Consider the following 24,565-nt stretch of genomic DNA (forward strand, 5'->3'; position numbering starts at 1 on the left):
GTTGTATTCCCTACCGATATGAAAGTAGGTTTTATCGGAGTGGTGAAGATAATTTAATCGGACCAATTTATAAAATACTTCGTATAACTGTATCAATTATCTGTAATTTAATTCGTTGTTATTCCGTAATAAGTTTAAGACGATTAGTATCGGTCTCAAATGAGAATTTGTTTTGTATTACTATCTTAGACTCTGGTAGGTGTGAGTTCCCAAAAATTAAATAAAAAATTAAGACTTACGTGTCCTATCCTAGAAAATGTGTAAAGAAAACTCCTTCATTCTGCTCATCTTCCTTGTTTCATCCCCTTTATGTCCCAAATTACATTCTAATTGAAATCCTTCAAACCCTTAAAATATTCCCCTTAATGAAGTTGCTATAATAAAATTGAACCTCATGAATTAAAGATTAAGGTGCTAAGAAGAAATGGTGTACAGGAAACCTTGTTCTCATGGTCGATCTGGTGGTAATCGGTCTTTCGGTGCATTGGTTTTGGGAGCGGCGGCGGGGAGATGCGATTCGGGCACTGAATGACCGCCGACAACGACAGTCTTCTAATTCAGGGAAAGAAGGGATTTGAATGAAGTTAACCCTTAACCGGTATGCTTTGTATTTGTTGATAATATTTAAGTTTGTTTTATTGCTCCATTATTTGAGGAATGATTATATATATATATTTTTATTCTTTTCCTTTTCTTCATTTTCGTGTTGATGGAGGTGATTGTTTATGATTTTGGTTAATTGAGCTCGTGACTGATGATCCTATTATCTAATTGCTTGGGTAATGTAACTAAACAATTCTTGAAGTCAGCTATTAAAATAAGATCTTTGTCGAACTAATATAATAAAGTACTTGCAAAGGAGTTAGGAAAACACATCTTTGTAATGAACGATAATCACACATCTCTATATGTCTAATTTAGAGTAGGTAAGTTCGAGAAGACCTCCTTGTACACTATATTCTTGGTATGGCCTTTGTGTGTTTGTGTTGAGTCGTCAATGAAGAACCGTAATCCTCTCGGAGATGTTGTTCTCGACGCAGCTACATATAATTGACCATGACAAAAAACCGGTTTAGGTAAGTACACCCCCACGCTAGATAGAGATTGACCTTGACTCTTGTTTATAATCATTGCATAACATGGCTTTAGCGGATATTGTCTCCTCTTTAAAACGAAGGGTATCTTAGAATCCGTGGACGTCATCACTATCCTCGGTATTAAGACCAGAGTCCCAATGTTAGAGCCTGTTATGATTCGTGCTTCTACTATGAATTTTCCCGTCCGTGTAATTACCAGCCGTGTACCATTACATAGTCCTTGTGACGGATTGATATTCCGTAATAGCATCACTGGCATCCCCCTCTTTAATTTGAGCTCATGATTTGGTAAACCTTGTAGATGCAAGCTATTCAAATATTACATCGGATAAGCCGTAAATTGTTCATCACTATCCATTGAAGAAGCACAGATCTCGTCACAACTCTTGTAGATATCATATTTTCCTGGGATTAGGTTAGTCATGTAGTCATTTACTATGTCCTCCGTCTCATTCAGAGGTGTAAGAATCGCCCTTGCCCGTAGGTAATCATCATCTTGACTGTTTAGTGGGAATTGTGGGTAAATCTCATTGACCACATCTTTCACCTCAACTGGCCCTCCGCTGTGCAGGTACTCCGGTGGTATACGTATCCACGTAGCCTCATCTTCTTCGCCTTCCCTCTCCGCCTTCAACGTCCCGTCACCCATAGCTAACAACCATTCATTAAACCTCTTGTTCTCTTCTGATGAATCTGTGTTACGTACCCTCATACTTGTTCTTAGAAGAAACACGGTACATGACTTCCGGATGTACGACTGTTTATCGACGCTCGGACTATATCTTGTCTACCCCCCTTTTGCACTATCGGTAAAACTTGTCTAAAATCACCACCAAGGACGACCGCTACTCCCCCGAACAGCTTTGTAGTTGCTTCAGGGTTCTTATAACTTAATATATCCCTCATTGTACGGTCAACTGCTTCAAAAACGTGCCTGTGGTCCATTGGCGCCTCATCCCATATTATTAGAGAAGTTTGCCTTAGTAGGTCGGCTAGTTGACTATTTTGTTTAACATTGCACGTGGACTCCTCAAACAGTTCGATTGGGATGTCAAATCGACTATGTGCTGTTCTTCCTCCCGGTAGCAGCAAGGCAGCAATACCTACAGTGAGTTAACATAATTTTTTAAATATGAATTATGTAGACCTGATTGTTTGATATTCAAAAGAGACACTCTTTGTTATAAGGCAAATATTTACCTGAAGACGCTACATTGAGCACAATCTTGCCCTCAGCTCGTAGCCTTGCTGAGATGGTCCCGTATAAAAATGTCTTCCCAGTCCCTCCGTGTCCATATACGAAGATAAGCTTTTCTGTTTTCTGTTCCACAGCCTTTATTACCTCTTCAAACACATCTGCATTGGTATCGGTAAAACAAAATTGCGTAACTATATTGTTTATAAAATTCATCGCTGAATAAATCCAACTTGACTCCTTGGAAGTCGTTTAAGCTTACCTAGTTGCTCTTTATTTAGTTGTTTTACTCTCGACATCCATTGCTCTTGTTGTTGTTGTTTATCATACATCTTTTCACCCCTGATTAGTTTGTTCTCCATTCCTGCGATGTCTTCTTCCTTCGGTTGAGGCATATCCTTTATATCTTTCAATCGTTTTCCATACTTCATGAGTATTTTATCTAGCTCGATCAATGTGTATGTTTTCCTTGCTTCATCAGTTAGTATCAGCATCGGGTCCCCAAACATCTTTCTTTTCTTCCTTTCGATGTCCTCGGACATTATGAGGTAGTTGGATTCCCATAGTTTATTGACATCTGTGACCTCACAGAACAAAATCATCGTGATGAATAATTCCCGAAGTTGCGATGGCATTGCCCACTTATTTGCCTCTCCCATTGCGTCATCCCACTCTTTGTCATTATTTAAAAGCCCACGAGCGTAACACGCGTCCTTGAATGTAGGATATAGTGTTTGACCGATGGTTCTTAAATCCTCAAAGCTTTGTGCTCCTTTTACAATGTTCAATAGAAGTCGAAGGTAGTATCTTTCACCTGCAGTTGGGTGGACATAGGCCATTCTTCCGATGCACATCCCTTGCTTTCGCTTATGCCATCCGTCACCCCAAACATACTGAGTTGGGAATTCTGCATAGGTCAGGGTTCTTGCATCGTGGCATTCAGCATTTTTCTTCATCCATGCAGTTAACATTGTGTCGACGCTGCTTTTTTTATCAATCACCACTTGAAGTACATCATTATCCATTATTATTACTGCTTGTTCACCTTTCAGGTGCACAGGAAGCCTCATCACTGCCGGGTATCGCTCCTGAATCTCAAATTCAAAAATTCTCCAAGCAGCCTCTGACGCAGAGAGGTATCTGCAATCCAGGTATGCTTTCACCTCATCTTGAGAATCATCTTTAATCATGAAAGTTGCTTTATCTGGGCCCTTGGAAATGTACTTGAAGAGATACTTTATCGCTTTGGCAGTGTTACACCATTCCACATTGATGTGGGCATCAAACATCAGCAATAGTCCTGGGTTATAGGGTACTATGGACCGGTTGTCCAGTTGATGTACACCTTTTTTAATAAACCTACATATAAAAGGCAAAGCGTGAACAAATGTAGTCCCCTGCGGTTATCCATTTTCAATTAATGGCATTAGAGATACCGTCTTAAGTTCCATCTCTAGGAATGTCAGTAAACCTTCTCCCTACTCCCTACTTAACCAGGTTTTATTAAGGATTAATAGAAGTTAATTGCCCTTGTAAGTACCTGTTGTTTTGTGGTCGTCGATATACTGGGTAACCATTGTTATCCAGTGTTGTGTCCTCGTTGAATGATTTGAGGTAATTCTTGCTACACTTATCGTTTACCATACACGGGCACTTGGGATTGGCCTTGCCGCATGGACCGTGTACCATAAACTTTGAAACGGCTTCATATAATTGAGGATGTTTCGTGCTATCTGGTATCTCTGCATGAATGATGTTGTCAATGAACTCGGTATTGAACTCAACGCCGTCTCTTTTCAACCATAGTAGGATATGAGCATGTGGTAAACCTCTCTTTTGAAACTCAATTGTATAAACATCTGCAAATATAAACCATGTTACATGACTACTAATTTATTGTGAAAGTGGTTTTTACGGAAAAGTATATAATACTGTTACCTGCTATAGTTGCGCCAAAGTATTCATCTCTCTTTAAACAATGCATTAGCTGTTTTAGCTTCAACCTGAACACCCGAGCTACAATGTCCGGTCTGTCCTCTACTTTTTGTCCAGGAATGAGTCAGTAACATAACCTCTATCTCTCGCCACTTTGGGTTAGCTGTAAATGTTATGAATAAATGGGGATTCCCATACCATCTACAGATAGCCATCGCGTCCTGATAACATTGTTGCATATATCTTGGTCCTCCGGTAAAGGAAGGTGGCAAATATACTCTTTTCCCGACTGCATAACCCATACAATCACCATTAGCCACCGCATCACACAGGTTGTTAAGTATGTCACACCGGAACTTATCTTGGTTATTTTTAATGTACCATAACCTTTCGGACTCAATGGCACAACAACTATCTACTAAAAATTGCCGGAATAATCTTCCCCACATAACAGAGTGGAACCTTCCGAATTCCTCCGTTGCACCGTATGCATAGTACTCTCTCATGGTTACATTCTTTCTTTTTCCTCCTTGACCCTGATCAATGTAAGGGATCTCTGTATGGTAACTATCCTCGCCATAGGGGAATAACAATGGATATTGTAGGGCCATGTAAGATGGATGTAGCTCACTGATCCTCTGGAGTCCGTGGGTCTTGTGTTCAATGATTATGTCTTTCCCCTTGATTTGATTTCCAGGAGAGTCTACAATTAAAGCCGCTATTTCTGATGCTGTTGGGGTGTTATAGGTCTTATCCCTATGATTTCGTGTTCCTAATAGGCGTATTGATAGACGTTTATCACTCTGTTCCTTCAATCTTTCTTGTGCCATACGAAATGTTTTAGTGAGAGGATTAACTTCGTCAAGCATATCCTTTAATCGAGCAAGTATTTCAGTATCTAATTTAGGACTTCCCTCAGATTTGCCTACTGCCTTTTCTCGCATGGCTATTTCGGATGAACTGTCGTATACATATAATTGAGCATATGATGGGTCCTGGTCATCAGGTGGTAGTAGGGAACCGATACGATGTAGAACCTGCCCGCTTATTCGGAATACATAAGGTCCAGAGTTCGTGTTTACTGAATGGTCAATCTTGGCCCCCATAGAAGTAAATGCGTAACATGAATTATAAACCCGAATAAGCTCTTTGAATTTTGAACACTCACTATCATCAGTAGAGGACAGTAGTCTTTTTAAGTATTCTGGTGCCTTCTTAATCTTCCGTAATTCTACCTTTCCGTCTCTGCAACACATGTTAAATCTTGTATTATATCTATTACTGGTTTTTTTCAGTCGCTCGTCGTACCACATTAATGCCTTACACTTCGGACATTCATACTCGTGGTCCCCCAAATATAGATATTCAAACTTTCTCTTCCTTGTACCTGAAACGAAAAGTAACAATAGCCTTAATAATATAGTCGTAATAGTTCCTAGACTGAATTCTTGGTGTCCCAACTCCCAAAGAATGTCCTAGTGACTTAATTACTATAATCATAATTAGGGTGAAGTACAATCCTTTGGAAATATTGTGATTACTCCTAGACTTAAGGGCGAAGTACTTGAATTGCATGATTAGTTGAGACCTGAGGATAAGCCGGAATCCCCTTATCAATCTAGGACACTTGAGTTAATTGTTGTCACTCTAATTCTTAGCTTATCACAAATCTAAATTAGTGAGTCGGCTAATTGTTTACCATATTAAAAACAATCATACCTAATCCATTGATGCAAAGTATGTTATCACAACGGTATTTAAGCGCACCGGGTTAGGAGTCTTTGGTTCTGTGTTGAGGTAGAGGGAATATCTACATCCTGTGTTGCATGATTATCTCCCATTCGTCTTTGGTGTGTCTGTTCTATGCGTCTTCGTTTCTGTATTCTTTCTTGTCTTCTTGATTGGGGATCCATCGTTGATATTAGAACTTTTTGTTGTCTGATTTTCTTAGTTGACCTTTACTATATATATATATACATATATATATATATATATTTATGAGGAGGATTATGCGTCCTACCATGATCGAAACTGTATAAAATAATATCTTTCTTACCTTGAGGTAGTAAAGGAGACTCTTCTCTAACGTATTCCTATTCATGTTAAAGAACCTAATACTTAACCGGTTAGGTATAGTATAACCTTTTTTTTTTCCAGAGTCCATAATAATAATTACCTTTTAATATTTAGTACATATTAGTATTTTATTCCATTTAGGACGTTTAAGGTGTAATATTTTTAAATAAAGTTCATGATAATAATTACCATCCCTTATTATTAGGTAGCTTTCCATTTCGATCACTCGATAGGAACACAATCGATGAGTGTCTTCCACGCAATACTCTAACTTTGCCTGAATATACTATTTTTTTTTTGGTTCGTTTTTTGAAGGAAACATTTTGTCCGAATAGACTATTTTCTATTATACTTTTTACTTTAGCTAACACTCTTATTTTGATCTCCTTGCAGATCTGTAGACGGAAAGAAAGTAGATCTATAGACGAAAAGAAAGTGAAGGTATCTCGACAAATATATAAATTTGCCGATATAGAAAGTAAAAATGGTAATGATTAATTTGATTAAACATTGGTCGTTGATGATCTTTGGCTTAATGAGGAACTAATTTGTAATACTCATCCGAGTTACTTGCAAATAATTTTGGAAAGCCTACCGCTAGAAGTTAACCCCACTGGTCAGCAAGCTGCAAGATTACAGGAGCTCGTGGACTTTATTCAGTCTCAGGTATTGGCTTCTTAGTAACCTTACAAACCTGCTTCATACTAATTAGATCAAATTTTGATGCACTTCTATGGTTGTATTATTTGTATATTACTGGAAACCCTTGTGCTCTATTTGTGAATTTAGTGGCTTTAAATGTTCCTAGCTTCAATATTGCTTATCTCTCCTCCGATCCATGATATATTTCATTGTATTGCATGAGCTTGCCAAAGTAGAATTAGAAAACCTTGGATAACAAAGTTGAATTAGCTCAAACCAGGGAATTGTAGTCTAATTTTTGAGTGTGTATATATAGGTTGAAAGTTTTTGAGTCCTATTTGATAACTTTTTTCCGCCTAGCTTTGAATCAGTATTATTGTTTACAGATCTGTGGGCACAATCTGTATGTTTGCTTTGAGATTGTGTGTGGCTTTAACAATTAGCATTTTGTATGAAATAGAGAATAGAACTGATAATAACATGAACTTTAACATTATAAAACCAAAGAGAATAACATATTAATAAGTTTCGAAAGAAAAGTGAGTATATCCTACTGATATATAAATGAGCTGGAATAGAAAGAAAAATGGTAATGATATGAACTTTAACATTACAAAACTAAAGAGAATAATCAACTAATAGGTTTTGAGAGAAATTAAATATATCCTAATGATACTAAATCTGATATATTATCGACTTTGAGAGTAGTTTATGTTGAAGGCTTCCTGGCTCTGGTCTTCGCATTACCTTTCGTTTTACTGAGTCAAAGGAATAATCAAACAAATCATCAATACCATAACCAGTATAGGAAGATAACACGTAATAGAGTATAAAAAATACAAACCTTCTTCTATTTTGGTCTGTAAGTAGTGTCTCTTCCTCGCCTGGTTCATGATCGTTTAATTCACTCAATAGAACCACAGAATTGCGACGCTTTCTGCCGGTCGTAGTCCTCGCCTTTTGGTTTATAAGTAGTGTATCTTCTTCATCTGGTTCAAGATCGTTTAACTCATCTAATAGAACCAATGAATTGCGACGCTTTTTGCCGCTCGTAGTTTTCGCCTTCCCTTTGCTTTATCAAGTAATAAAGTATTTACAAAAACCTTTAATACTCAAACAACAATCAATATAAATAAATAACGAGTCGACACATACAATGAGAATGAATAATACAATGGGAATGAATAGTACGGACTCGTCGTTGGATTTCAAGTAGCGTCTCTTCTTCATCCGATTCCTTTTCGTTTAAATCATCTAATATAACCACCTGAATTACGACGCCGCCACTCGTAGTCTTTTCCTTACCCTTTGCTTTACTGGAGCAATAAAGTATTTATACAAATCTTTAATACGCTGACAATAGTCAATAAAAATAGATAACAAATACAATGGGAAAGGATAATACAGACCTTGTTGTGCGTTGGATTACATGAAGCGCCTCTTCTTCAGTTGATTCTTTTTCAGATGGTTCATCTAATATGACCACTGAGTTTCGACCTTTTTTTACACTTGTTAGACTGCTAGATGATGCTTCATTGACCTACATATGTTTTAACGGTTATGTTGAGAATATCGGAGAGATTATGTATGTCAATAAACATGAAGAACTTTACTATACCTCGACTACGGGATTTTCTGCAATGTTAATGACCTTAAAGTTGCTTATTCCCTCGGGTCCGTGATTGGAAGCTTGGATTTTAATTTTGAACATAAACTCTTTGCCAACAAAAGTATTTTGTATCAGTTTTGGGACTGGGTTAAAATCCTCATCGTCTTCATCCTAGTTGGATTATGAATGTCAGAATTTGTTTAAAATGTATATATAGAACAAATAATAGTGGTAGCAACCATGGTAATAGGAGAGAGGTGAACTGAAACCTCAATTGGTTGAGCATCATATAAAGTGACGGCGTCTTGTCCGATAAGCCTTCTTGCGTCAAGGTTTTAAAACTACAAAAGTAGCCTTACAATTTTGATCTTCAACTTTCGTGTCGATGCAATATCCGGTAGAAGAAAGGAAATAAGACAGGTATATTAAGGATTCCAAGGATGTCCAATGTTTTTTTTTTTAAATCGGAAGTTAGCTACCTAATTGTTTGAGTTTCAATTGTTTTATGGCATTTGGAGCACCACAAATCTGATTCTATCTTCCTTCGTATAGGTTTATTGGTACAACCAAAACATGAGGTATAGTGCCAAAGTCTTTCAGCGCCAATATCTTTCACTTTAGCAGACAATAACACATGAGGTCCCTGCATATAGAAGTAAAGAATTAGATTGTCGTAGAATGAGTGAGTCGTTTTTTCACATTCATGAGTAATATATATTTATATTACCTGTTGATAATCCGTCTTGCAATATTCCACTATGCTTGATATATCTTTGTTTATAAATTGTTGGGAGTGTTCTTCTAATTTATACTCCCAAAGATCTCCCTAATAATAAAAGTTGACGGTGAGTAATGTTTAAATCCACGCATTTTTATGGGTAGAGAAATGTGAGATTTAAATTTGGAAATTACTTGAGAGATGCTCTGAAGGTATTCACTTCCGGGATGTCTAGATTCATGTATATCCTACTTGCTGACGATGTTGATACGCTATTGTAACCTGTCATGAGAGTTGAAAAATATAGTCAGTAGGAGTTGTGTAGCATATGAATCTTATATTATTTAGTAATTGAATGGGGATCCTCACCTCTGTAGTCTTTCACCAAAAGAGAAGTAACAATTATTATATTTGGTTGGTCATACCCATTGTATTCTTCCTTAAGTGAAAGGAAGTCAAGCAACACTTTCGATCCCACAATGAGATTCTTGTGCTTTGTCCCCTTTATGGAGTAAAAACAAAGTATGTAATTAAAGAGTCGATCTTCCAAATAAAATCAAAGCATTTAAGTAAGTGAATTTCATATAACACCATAATAATACGTACCCCTCGTTTTTGATATCAAGTGCAACATAACTTCCGTTAGTTACTTTTTTTAATTCGTCCTTTACCACCACTCCAATCAAATCTATGCGTATTAAAAAATAATGTTAGTGACGCGTATAAAAGAGGACTTCTACTGAGAACATATACGTCTTTAAAAGGAACTCTTAAAGAAAATCTACTAACCTGTGAGAACCGTATGATTTTCTCTTCTCTGATCAAGGTTGTTGAAGTGGATGAAATCAAATCTATGATGAGGTATAGTTGTATCCCGATCTTCAAATACTTTGATAAATGTGCAAAAGAAAAATTTGATCATGATCTTTGTCGCCGACTATTCGATAGTCTTTTAGGTTCGCAAAGAATGTCAAAGTTTTTGATGATGTGTATTTTTCCATCAACTACTTTTGACTGGAATCGATCCGTCCACATTTTAGGTGCAATAGTTGCGTAAATATAATCACCCTATATAATAAATAAATAAATAAATTATTAGGGTGGAATGAATTTAAAAAAAGAAATCAAACAAAAAAAAATGCTAAATGGGGACAAAGTAGACGTCTTAATTAGCTCAACACATTGTATGAAACAATTGATTTGTTCATTGGGATTTTGTTCAAGTGAAGTAATTAACTTTTGTACGTCTAACCATAATAATATTCGAAATCATGGTACGGGAGATAAATAAGTAAAAGCGTGTATATGAAAAAGTAAAAGGGTGCGTAAAACTTTCACGTCATTAGAGAAAAGTACCTCTCCGATCAAAACCATAGAAACGTGGAATAGTTCCTTCTTATTATATGGATTGTATACATGACGTAACCGAGATACCCTGACTTTGATTTTCCAAGCTTTATCGGACTCTTCATTATTTGATCTCACTTTCAATTCATTGATGGTAGAATAAGTCCTGGGAATAGGACAAATTACATGAGATTAGTAACATAGGAAAGTTAAGCAAAGACTACCCATAAAACCAAAGGAAGAAAACGATAGTGAAGCATATGTTACCTGTAAGCCATGAAAATCAAAGTAATATAATATAATAATAATATAAATAAAAACAATTAATTTTTTTGTGTGGCGACGATAACAATAAATCTAGGAACTTCAAAACAGTATATTATGTCTGTGTTGTTGGAAGGGTATTTATATAGCATGTAAATCGAGTTTGTATGGAACTCGGATAAATAAAATAGCATGTAAATTGAATTTGTATAGGACATTGAGAATAGAGTTTCTATAGAAGAATTACAAACTGTATAGAACTTAATAAGTAAACTCTATCTCCTATGTCTATTACTTTATCTATTTGTTAGGGTTGTTTAATTAATTAAATGAATTTTGTAGTATCTAATCATATAGATTAGATTGTATTAGACATGTAAAAGGGGCTAGTGTGTTAACGGCCACCAAATTTTCATAGTTGATAAAGTTTCATATGATTAGTTTTTCATAGTTGATAAAGTTTCATATCCTATCTAATTCGGTGTAGTTTATCTTCTTATTTAATATATGCAAACTTATTAGGAATAGGTAAGATGTTTACTATATCAGCATTAGGATTTTATATTATTTTAATTGTAGGTGTTTCTAAAAAGTTGGAGACTACCACGTCGCTCGAAAAAAGCCTCAAATATATATTTACTAGATTTAATGCCCGTGCGATGCACGGGCCTATTTGTAGTGCTCTGTCATGTACAATATAGTAGCTAAAGAATGTTTTCAGGATCGCAATTAAATTATATGCTACTTTTTTTTTTAAGTGATGCTCTACTCACGAATAAATTAATTTTTTTTATCAACTAATTGTAATTCTATCATATATTTTATTATGTTCTAACTTTAACTTAAGAATCTTATTAGGACCTGTTCTTTTTAGATGATTAGAGTTGAACTGAACTGAATGTTGAATTGAATCGAATTGGACGAGTGAGCTCAACCGAATTGAATGAAGCTCACTGAATTGAATTGAATGGAATTAAGAGTAAATTTGTGAAGGGGTGAGCTGAGCTGAATTGAATGAATTTGAACTGAACGTAATTGAACTGAACTGAATAAAACCTAGCTAAAATTAAGAAGAATTTAGCCTTATTAAAGCTAATAGTACTCCCTCATGTAAAGTTTTCTATATTAATTTGAGATTGTTGTATATTAACTAAAATATATTATGTCCCAATTATGGAAAAAAATAACAGCTTTTTTTACGGAACAACAATAAAAATGACATTATTACAATTTATATGATATAAAGTGGAATTAGTCACATGTTTTTTTTAAAAGTTAATTCTAAGTTTATTCATTATCACGCAAAGTTTGCACTAAAGCTATTTTCTTGTCGCCTAAGAAAACAACGTATGACATGTGCCATGTTTTTTCATGCTTAGGGTTGTATACAAATTACCGTATAAGCTATTATATTAAATAGCAAATATAATGTGAACTTGGAAATTAAATTGAGTATTAGCGTGTAGGACGGTAGGAGTATACAAATTACCGTATAAGCTATTATATTACTTAATAGCAAATATATATTCTATTACAAAATATCTTTTGTCAATTTTAATGGTTTACTCCAAATTAGGCAATTACCCTAAAAAGTAACGGGTATATGAGCACAATCGAAAACCCTCTTTTTAACCCTCCCACATAGACTTGCCCGGTCAAGGCCGGGTTTCGTTTCAAATGTAATATCGTGTGTATTTTTTGACTTGTGTAACTAAATGCTACATAAACTCTATAATTAATAAAGCCAAATGTCTATGCCAAGTATTATGGATTAACATGCATGTCAAACAGGACAAACACTAATATGTATTGGGTAATATTTGTATATTTGCACTCAATTTGTTATCCTCTTCCATATTAGGGTGTCTCCGTCATTTGTTGTCCTTTCTATTTTAAGAATGAACATGATGAGTAATTTGATCATTCTCATTCAATTTGTTCCACTTGTCATTTAGTTATTGACCCTCCTCTCTTTCCTTAATCTTTGTGCCAAAATCAAAGGACAACAATTGACCGGGACAGAGGGAGTATATTTTATTCGTTGGTTACTTCCTATTTACATTAGGGTTTTTTTAACGTGTGCCCTAATGACACATTAAGCCATATAAGGAAAGATTCTCAGGATAATTTCATGATAAATTTAGAGATGAACTCATCATTGCCATTTTTAATGAAATTATCTTGAGAATCTTTCTTTATATGACTTCTTAATGTGTGCCTTTAGGGCACACGTTAGAAAAACCCTTTAAATTATACTCATACTAATTCCCTTGTACCCCAAACAATCATTCCCAATTTGAAGTCAAACTTGATAAATTTTAATCTTGATTATATTTCGTTCAATACAAAAATATAATTGTAAATATATATCACTAATATAAAAAAAAACGTTTGTTGTTTTCGCCTTTCGGAAAGTTCCGATATACATGTATCTTGGCTTAGTATCTCTTGTTAAGAATAATATTATCATATCTTCAAGTCAATCAACCCAATATTCTGATGGCACAAATCAAGGAGAACAATTCTCATCATGCAAATAAGTTAGTCAATATTAGTTATTAGTTACCTAAATAATCTCCATATATCAAGGAGTCAATCAATCATATCTCTTGTATTATGCTTATTGTATCTCAACCTACTGCATATATATACCACCTAATGTAACAGACTAACAGTGTATAATCATCAATATACAAAACCTATTTCTATATCTTACATCTCTAGCTTTGAAGACAAAAGTTCATAGCATCTGTCATATTTGATTTGCATAAGAATTGGTAATGACACAACACGAAAACACAACACGAACCCGACACGAAATTAACGGATTTGGGTTGAGGCTTAATGACTCATTTATGTAAGTGGGTTGACACGAACACGACACGATATTTAATTGGGTTGGGTTTGGCCAATGCCGTGGTATGAGCTCCGATGTATGTTGAGCGTATATTCTAAGTGTTTGAAAATTTTTTCGCCGGCTTCTTCTTCTTGGCTTGGTTCTCGCTTAGGCCGTACCATATCCCCCTCCACATGGATGTGTAATGGACATCAGATGTGGAAAAGAAAGCAGTCTTTGGCCGAGACCGAGGTTGTGAGTACCGCGTGCTTTTGATTGCCCACCGGTAAGGTCGACAAGCTTGGTTGATCATGTGGCCGGTGGAGAACAGATACTTAGGAATTTGTTGAGGAAGATGAATAGGTAAAGAGATATGAAGGGGCGTGTTGAAGACGCTTGGTCACTGTTGTATTGATTGACGTTCAACTGTTGCAACGATTGATATTCCGTGGTTGCATGTCCGACACGTGTCCGCTCGGCCGATTGGTCGACGTTTCATGGGTCGTGCCCTGATTGGTCCTTCTTCATGGGTTTTCCCTATAAATAGGGCGATTAGTCCCCGAAATTGGCCACCAATTTCATTTCCTCAAAAATTTTCTTCTTTCTAGCCCTTTTTGACGAAACTTCTCTCTAGCTTTGTAATCGTTACCCGGCGTAGCACTTTTCTTCAAGGTAAACAAGCAAATTTTTAACTTTTTCATTGTTAAGTTTTCGTTGTGAATCATGTCTTCACGTGATGCCGGTCCTAGTAGTCGTGCGCCGGGGTTCCTGTCGCGTCTTGATGAGGAGGAGATACTAGACGCCATCCCGATAAGGTCTGGGGGCCCTAGATCTCCTTCTCCCGAAGTCGATCCAAAAGCTTTGGAGGATTGGGAGGATGATGATGATGTTGATGATGACGGTGATGATGCTGAAAGGGCTCGTCCTAATGAGGGGAGGCAGTACGTCATGGATCACGGCGAGGCCTGTAAGGTCCGCCTTGACCGTGCTTGGACCGTGCTTGGAACACCTGATCATCCTTTCCGCGACAATTGTAAGCATTTTCTTAAAAACAGAAAAACTGAGAATCGCATAGCCGCATCCAAACTAACGGGTGATGAAGTGTGGGAATCCGTAAAAGACTTGCCTAAAATAGTTGATGCTTCTGATAAAGAATTGAAAAGATTGAAAGATCAGAATGAAGGTTGGTGGAAACAAAGCATATTCTGGGAACTTCCTATTGGAAAACATTCTTTGATTCGACACAACTTGGATGTTATGCACATTGAGAAAAATTTTTTTGAACAGCTTATCAACACCATCATGGATGTACCAGGTAAAACTAAATTTGACACTAAGGGTAAAGAAGACTTTAATGAACTTTGCTATAAACGGAACACATCATCTAGGTTTGTTTTATCAAACGCGGAGAAAAAGGCTCTATGTGACTGGGTTGCTAACTTAAAATTCCCGGATGGTTATGCTTCAGATTTGAGTCGGTGTGTTGACCATAAAAAGATGGTGTTACATTCCATGAAAAGTCATGATTGTCATGTCTTTATGGAACGACTACTCCCGGTTGCCTTGAAAGAGTTGCTCCCGATGGTCCTTGGAATGCAATAACCGAGATAAGCCAATTTTTAGAGACCGTGTACTTCTACGATTAGAGTTGATTCTATGGAACGTCTAGAGTCAAACATTGCGGAGATAATATGCAAGTTAGAGAAGATATTTCCCCGTCTTTTTTCAATTCCATGGAGCATTTGCCTCTTCACCTACCTTATGAAGCAAAAGTTGGAGGACTGTCCAATATCGATGGATGTATCCATTTGAGAGATTTCTTAATCATATAAAAAAAAGATTGGCAACAAAGCTCGGGTGGAGGGTTCAATATGCAACGCTTTTTTGTTAGAGGAAATTTCAAATTTCTGTTCTTTTTATTTCGAAGATCACATTGACACAAAAGCAAAAGACTTAGATGTTGGTGTAAATTCCGATGACCAGTTGAAATCTAAGTTACCTGAGTTATTCAATGATGACATGGGAACTACAACCGGAAAATGTATACAGAGGTACTTAACTGAGAAAGAGTATGAAGAAGCTCATTTTTATGTGCTAAGGAACTGTGGAGATTTTTTAGATACTTATGAAAAGTAAGTTAATACTTCATCATTAATCAATTGTTTTTTAATTATCAAATTAAATCGAATTTATAGGTAATTAATACATAACTAAAACATGTTTTCCCTACTTATAGGGAATTTGAGGCACATATCAAAATCAATTTTCCTGATGTCACATCCTCTGATGATGTTTGGGCATCACATGAGAAAAGTTTTCCGAAATGGTTCAGAAATCAAGTAAGTGATGATACATTTTCTTTGAAATTGAACTATACATTTAGATTTCTTATTAGATATTGAAAAAAATATAACAACTTAATTAGCATTTTTTTATTCATAGGTTCATAGATTGAAGGATCATCTAATAATAGCTTTAGCATTGGGTCCTAGTAACATGGTGAAGTCTTGAAGACGGTATTCCATCAACGGCTATAAGTTTCGAGCTTTTAAGGAGGGAGTTGATGTTTCAAAGTCTACGTTAAGCAATGGGGTTTCTGTGAATTCAACTGAAGGGTTGGACTACTATGGAACCCTAAATGAAGTAATTGAGCTTTCTTATTATGCCGGGCAAAGGGTTTATAGGGTTATATTGTTTAAATGTGATTGGCTTGATAATTCCCCACAAGGACTTAGTATCCATAAGGTTTATGGACTTGTAGATGTAAACGAGAAAAAGAAACTTCGTGGACATAACCCATTTGTGGCAGCTTTTCAAGTCGATCAAGTTTGTTATGCTCCTTATCCAACCATTAAGAAAGGTAATCAAGGTATTCAGTGGTCCGCGGTTTTTAAAACCAAGGCAAGATCACAAGTTGATGCTCCTATTGAAGAAAGTGTCTTTCAAGAAGATGTGGTTGTGAATGATCACTCAATTTCACCGATTTTGTTGGAAGATACAGATGATGAAGATGTATACGAAGTGACAGTGGAAAGAGGTCAAGGGGAATATGACAGAGACGTCGAAGAAGAAGGGGATGAAGATGAAGTTGAAGAACTCATTAGATACGAAAATGAGGAATCAGAGGAAGAAGTGGGAGTGCTTTTTTTCGGATGATGAACCTGTTTTGATTTGTAGTGATAGTGATAGTGAGGAGGACTAGTTGTAATTGTACAATTATTAAACATTCAATAAAATATGCCCTCCGTTTTTTATTACTTGTCGTTCTAAGCTATTTGGTTTTTTGTTTTATAAATGTCGTTTTAGCTTAACATCAATAGTGTGTTTCAATTTTCAAGATTTGGTTATAAGAAACCTCTCAATTCACCCAATAAAATGCATTAAAGAGGCAAGTGGTAATTAGTTCACAGTTTTCCATAGTGTTTTTTTCAATTGTTTATATATACTAACGATTTGAATTGTTAACATGCAGTGATTATGCCGAACATTTTTCGCCGTATGATTGGGAGCAATAGTAAGGCAAACGCATCTCAACGGAATCGGGAGGACGAAGAGGTTGAGGATGAGGAAAATCCTGAATTTCCATCAACTAGACAGGAGAACATGCAGGTGATTCTCTCAGAGGCCCGTGCTCGGCCAGATCATTATTGGTAAGTTTATGTTAATTTTTCTTAAGTTTAAAAAAACTTTAACATTTACAGTTTTAATTTCAAATATTTATGTGTTTTTCAGGTGGGATGACGAAGCAATCAAGAAATATGTTACTTGGTCATTCACCTGTAACACAGGAGATGAGTACTTCACTAGGTGGGGTGAAGCGAGTAACGCACAGCGTCAGAAGATGTGGAATTACTTTGCGGTAATTATGTTTTTCAATAATAATTTTAATAATTTTCTTAAGTTTATAAGAATTTTCCAAAGTTTTATATAACTAATTTCACACTTGTTTTTTGAAATGAGACTCATGTAAGATCCATCGATCCTGGGTATGATCCTATTCCTGAGTGGCAGGCGAGGGTAACGAGGCGGATTACCACTCTTATCAATGGAATAAAATATAACAAGAAACCGCCAAAGTGGGTGCCTGTTTCTTGGTTGGAGAACCTTAGGAATAGGCCAAATGATCCTACTTTTGCCAAACATTCGAAAATCAACACGGCAAATAGGAAGTCGGGTGGGAAAGATGGGAAAGCATTGGGCACCCACACTCTTGGTCGTAAGAGTTGCTCAGATGCTTTCAAGGAATTGGTAAGTATTGTTTATATTGCTTTTAAAAAGTGGTTAATATATATGATTGACAAAAATATACTTGATTTTACTTGTTTCCTGAATAATTTCAGGGTCAAGAGGCCACCCCCCACAAGATGTTCATGAAGACGAAGAAAAATAAGAAGGGCGAGTGGGTTAACCCTCGAGCGGCTGATGTTGAGGTAAATTCTTGAATTTAATTTAATATTTATTTTTATTACAAAGAACGATAATCTCTTTCTTATAAAGATAGGTATATATATATATATCATTTCTGACGATTTTCTATTTTTTCAGCGTGATTTCCAAGAGGAGATGAGCCACCATTGCCACCGGACAGTCCCGACGAGATTGAGGCCTACTACAAGGTCAGTAGGAGGATTTGACGAGAAGAACCGGATGTTTGGGACAGACCTACGGGGGCCCAAATATGGTATGATCTTCCTCCTAACAAAGTGGGCGACGGTCTTTGTCTTATGCTCCTAGCATGATTTCTGACTTTCCACCCAAATGAATGATGAGCGAGCCGCTCGAGTTGCTCTTGAAAGACAGGTTCAAGAACAGTCAAGAAATGGCGGCAATGAGAAAGGCTTGGGCTGATTTGCAAGCATCTCAACCCCCAAACACGTGTTCACAATTTACTCCACATAGACGGGATGACTTTGGGGGTGGTGATGACGGGTTTGGAGGTATTGGTGGTAGTTTTATTCACCCTATAAACACTTAGAGCCTTTAAGTTAGAGCCTTTAGGTTAGAGCCTTTAGGTTAGAACTTTAGTTTAGTTAGTATTGTCGTCTAGTAAGTATGAAAGACATGGTAAAACAATTCTCTGTTTAATTTGTAAGACAATGTACAAATTTGACTATGTTTTTATGTAAAACAATTTGCGTCCCCTTCTCTTTTGTTGTCTATTGATTCCCGCATTAGCGGTCGACGTGAAAATGGATTCCCGCTTGGCGGTCGACGATTGGATGTGTTTTGCAGGTTTTGTTTATATTGGAAACGATGCAAATAGGCATCGTGGTTGGCAAAGCTGTCAGTATTTGAAACGATGCAAAAAATCGTCGGTACGGGCAAGCAGTCGCCGTTTCGTGCCTGTTTTTTAATAGATCCGACGGAAATTCCGTCGGTAATTTTAAAATACCGACGGAATTTCCGTCATCGCTTTCCCTCTCCATTTTTCCGCATTAACGGGAAAAGGCCACGTGTCCTCGGAATCGACGGAAATTCCACAAGTAAAGTGAGAAAACCGACGGAATTTCCGTCACTACCCCATGGTATTTTGATTGAGAATCTTACCGTGGATGCCACGTGTCAGACACAACCGACGGAATTTCCGTCAGTAATGCAAAACACTGACGGAAATTCCGTCACTTTTGACCTATAAATAAAGACGGATTTTCCGTCAAATATCCGTCAGTGTTCTGGAAGACTGACGGAAATTCCACAAGACGGGTATTTTATGACGAAATAAAAAGTCGATTTCGATTTCGACGGAATTTCCGTCAGAACGTGAAATACCGACGGAAATGCCACAAGATGGGCTTTATTTTTCCGTCGGTTTCCGCGTTTTCCGTAGTGTATGGGTTGGTCTCTCTAAACACGAATCCGACACGAATGATATGTTTACTCTGTCGTCCTTGGCATGCAAAGGGCTACGAAAATAAAACGTAATATCATCACTAAGAGCAATCATATCATATAAAACCATATTAAAAAAAAAAAAGCACCCAAGATCACAATAACTTATGAATTTCTTGTACGTTGGCCATTATTGGTTAGTACTCGTATTTGTGTAGTGTCAACTGCATGCAATTCAACCATTCAATATCTCCATACTAATTAACATATTTATTTATGCTGCCAAAAAAAAGATTAATATCAAATCTATAATCAGAAAAAAGAATAAACGGATCAATATCAAGTAAGTTTTAAGTTAAAACAAAAAAAAATTATGAAGCAAAGTTAGAAAATTCGTTGTTATAATAGCTACTATCGGAAGATAGCATAGCAAATACATACATAATACTATAATAGCAGCAAAATTTAACAATTTCCTTTTTTTGATTCAGGTCTTATTTAAAAATTTTAAACCAATTAAATTCATTTTTGAGATGTTTTAAAAAGCTACTTTACCACGTCAATCAAACAAATAACAATAACTCAAGAAGTATATATACTAACCTTTGTAGAAACTTCAATCACCGTACTCAAGCCTTTAGCGGATAATCTTGATTCCTGTAGATGCCATAAGATAAGTAGATAACTAATCAGTCATAAAAATATAAGCTTTTGATTAATTACATAATGTTAATGAGATCATAATATTTATATGGCAATAAAAGCTAATAAAAACTTTGTGATAGTAATCAACAATCACTTTAGATCAATGACAAATACAGTACAACCATCACAAATAAGTTAAAAATAATAAATTAGATTACAAAATTAATATAAAAGCAACAAAATAACGTGCAAGTAATTAATTATGAGGTCCGATGCACGGTGGTACCTAATGAGATCATCAATATATATAGGTGAAGTAACCTTTACCTCTTAGAAGTCTATTCTTAATTAACATCAGTATAATCATTCACTAATATGAATAAACATCAGTCTATTAGTCGAAAGCTTCATGATTTTTGTGATATTTAATTATTATCTTATCTTTTAGTCAACCTAAAATATATAAATTAATGCAAGTGTTTCACTAAATTTGGAGACTCTATAATCGCTCGAAAAAAGCTTCCTTTATTAATATAGATAGATATTGATTTTGTATAATCAACTGTTTTATTTAATTTCCGTGCAGTCTTAGTAAGTAGATATGATTATCACCGTCGAGGCGATCCATGAATCCTTACATAGTTACATGCTAATATACCGAGTACAGACAATGCACTACTGAAAACATAAGCATGAATGACCCCTTAGGCCTTCCAAAACACGCTTTGTCTGTTTGGACATCGGAAGTGATTCACAAATTACATATTCAGGCCCTTTTGATCTGTGTTTGTTCGCCTTTACTGAAATTTCGGGATATTAAAAGAAAAAACTGATAGATTTTAACCTAATAGAAAAGCCTGATGTGAAATTCTAACCATTCCAACTGATAGTTATTTCGGAATATCTGTATAAACATGTATTAACCTAATAAGATATGGAGTAAATCATTATCGTAACAATGTTTATAAACTAATACAGTAACAAGTTAACTTGACACTTAATGATCTAATTTCTCGAAATGACCTTGAATCCAATTTGAAAACAGAAAAATACGGAGTAAAGGATTAAATTTGTACCGACTATCAAAATCAAATGGAGTATACGTTTATTCTATCGCCAAATTCTCAAGATCATACCATATATACCAAGATATTAATGGATTATCCTGCTCTTCGGGTTTGACGTAACTTTTCATCGGCTTCACAGAATCTAGCAGGATGCTACCTCCTGCAACACAAGTTCGACGACAGCCGTATGGGAATTTTTTGGGAAAATTATGTGCAATAATACTCTTTTTATTCCAAGCAACAGTCGGGTTTTTATGGTTACACAATGTCAACTGTTGTATCTCATCACTTTCCTTCCGCCAAATGAACAGAGTTGGGCACCCTTTCAAGGATGTCAAATAGTATTTGATTGTCTCAACGTCTTTGATGGATATCGTATCAAGCTTGTAATCTCTGAAAACCTCGTGATACAAATCAAAAACAACCACGGTTACCACACAAGCACCATTAATTTCATTGTCATCGACCCAATAAATGACTCCATCGAGACAAAAGCTATCGTTGCTTCTCCAATAACGCCAGTTCATGGTCACTGCAGAACATAGAAACTTAAGGGCTCGAACGACTTGTTAATGAAACCATGTCTTAACTTTCGGGTCGTTTCAGCGTCCCGTCTCTTGATTTGTTAATGAAACCCATTATGACCCTCTCGACCTGCATTTGAACACCTCTGCTGATGGAAAGTTATTCCTTCTCAAATTCGACAACCATGTTTGAAAATCCGCAATGTTAAATTGAAAGACTGATAGATTTTCACCTGAATGCGAAATATTTAGACGTCTACCTATTACTATAATAGTTTTCTCATTGTATAACCGAATTTCAGTCTAAGAATATAAATCAGCGCGCTACTGTTAATTCAATAGTATATCTTAACAATGTTTTATAAACGAAAATCTTCGAAGTAATCAAGCACTATGCAGATAAGAACTTATGTTTGAAACAGAGGAATAAATTATCAAAATTTTACAATCAAGTAAAATTGAAAATACGTTACTCTACCGCGAATTTCTCAAGATCACGGCATCTATACCTAGAAGAATATGATTTATACGGCTTTTGGGATTCCACGTAACTTTTAATCGGCTGTAGCACGATGCTATCTCCTGCAACACATGTCTGAACACATCCGTAAGGGAATTTTTTGGGGAAATCATGTGCAATAAAACTCCTTGTATTCCAAGCCGCCTTGGGATTTTTATGGTTAAACAATGTCAATTGTTGTATCTCATCACCTTCCTTCTCCCAAATGAATAGAGTTGGATTGCCTTTCAAGGATGTCAAATAGTATTTGACCAAGTGTACCTTGTTGAAGGGTATCGAAACAAGCTCGTTATCTATGAACACCTCGCGATTCAGATCAAAAGCAACCACTGTTAGCACGTTAGCATCGTGTATTTGATAGTCATTGACCCAATAAATCACTCCGTGAAGACAAAGCTTATTGTTGCATCTCCAACAATTTAGAAATTTATACTCAACCGGTTTCCAATGTTTCGATCCAAGAGTGAATATAGCGGCCTTTGTACGACACACGTACCTTCCACCGTAAATACTTAGAACCTTGTATACCTTACTTACTGGATCAAACCCTAATGCATACCAAAATCTGCTACCGAATCTTTTTATAGTTACTGCGGGAAGATAGATAAACTCATGGGTCCTTATGTTTAAAAGACCGACACGCGTTGAAAACTGATTAAAAAGACAAACAAGTTCATTGCATATATTGGACGTGTCATTACATATGTAGTTGTCAAAAAGAGTGTCAGTGAAACGGTCTCGACGCCCGATTATCTCCATTGTCCTGTAATTCGATTAAGACCAGAGCAAAGTAATTTTGCGATCAATTAACCTTGCACGGTAGAAAAACGTTATAATTAAGGGTAAATATAGGTAATTAGACAGAAGGTCAGCACACAAGTAGGTTTAATGAATTTTGCGATACTAGTTTTAAAGCCCAACAACTCTTCTATAGGACCGTTTTATAACTTAGGTTACACAATAAAACTACTCTAATGACTTGTATGTCAAAGTCATCCGGCCCGAGAGGAACTGATATGATCTATAATAATTGATGCAGACCAACTGTTCGATATAATGACAAAATAAGGTGTAAGGACGAGCCGAATTGTCATATCATGTTTAAAGATCCTTAGTTTTATGAGAGAAATTTGTCCTTTGGCTTCTATTAGATTTGTTTCCGATTATACTTATCTTTTGTAAGTGTCGTTTGGGGATTTATTAATGAATTGATCTTTCCTTCAAAAAATTAGCGATCGAAAATTATTTGAACGCCAAAACTCGTACAATTGATGCAAACCAAGTAATGGATATTCTCCGCAACTCTGTAGGCGCACCGGTGTTTCCATGGGCTAGGGAAGGGTGATTGAGAATGACGTTGGTCAGAATGGCGTGGTTAGGCATGATGTGCATTTAGACTCGGAGAATGGAGGCGATTGGGAGATACTATCGGTTAAGCCAATCTTTACCAATTAGTAGATTATACAACTGGTTGTATGTAATTTATGTACAACCTTTTCAATGTTATCGAGTTTTGTTATAAACTTGTCGAGCTTTACTAACAAAATTGTCGAGTTACAATACAAAGTTATTGAGCATAAGGGGAATAATTATTAAACTCAATAACTTTTTAAATTAGCTCAATAACTTATAAAATAGATCGACAACTTTGTGTAAAGAACTCAACAACTTTGAGGCGGTTGTACAATGCTAGTATACAATCTGTTGGTTGTAAGATAGTATTTGTGTGAATCTTTTTGCCAAATAGGATTACAGATCCGGTTGTATATGAGCATGGTACAACCAAAGTAAAATAAATCGAGCTTATGTGTATTTTTATTGTGTAAATGAATGAAATCAATACAATCTAATAAAGCTCATATTGTTTAAAATAAAACTCGGATTCTTTATTACAAAGCATAGATTCTACACCTGTACAACTGATGAATCCATGAATTGATCTTCACCCATACATATATATCATTTTGAGCATCAACACAAAAACTTCAATTGGGAAGAAACTGAGAAATAGTTTTCTTGCATTACTGCTAATTTCATAAGCCAACATTTATCTCAGGGAAGGCAATGCTATCGGGTAATTATTTCAAGCAGCATCGTCTACATTTTTGACCCCGAGGTTCATCGATACATGTCAATGATGCTATGCTGACTGTTCTACCACCTTAATGTATTTTGTTGCATTTACGACCTATCAATCTCGAAGATTCAACAGTTGTAACACACTGTAGTGTTTCTCCTTACAATGCAATGCTATAAATTTT

The 24,565-nt window shown here is 36.0% G+C and overlaps 1 protein-coding gene and 1 long non-coding RNA gene across 2 annotated transcripts; one reads left to right on the forward strand and one right to left on the reverse strand.

The window, feature by feature from the left end:
• Nucleotides 1–223: 223 nt before the first annotated feature.
• LOC141594057 (uncharacterized) lies at nt 224–6,729 on the forward strand. Its single transcript, XR_012521990.1, has 3 exons — nt 224–598; nt 3,345–3,443; nt 6,697–6,729. It is a non-coding gene; the product is annotated as an uncharacterized LOC141594057 (long non-coding RNA).
• Nucleotides 6,730–22,253: 15,524 nt separating this feature from the next.
• LOC141594579 (uncharacterized) lies at nt 22,254–23,063 on the reverse strand. The gene has a single exon (XM_074414588.1). It carries the CDS (start codon nt 23,061–23,063, stop codon nt 22,254–22,256), a length of 810 nt encoding a protein of 269 aa, XP_074270689.1.
• Nucleotides 23,064–24,565: the final 1,502 nt, after the last annotated feature.

Source organism: Silene latifolia, chromosome 8 (genome assembly GCF_048544455.1).
Source record: "Silene latifolia isolate original U9 population chromosome 8, ASM4854445v1, whole genome shotgun sequence".
NCBI lineage: Eukaryota > Viridiplantae > Streptophyta > Magnoliopsida > Caryophyllales > Caryophyllaceae > Silene > Silene latifolia.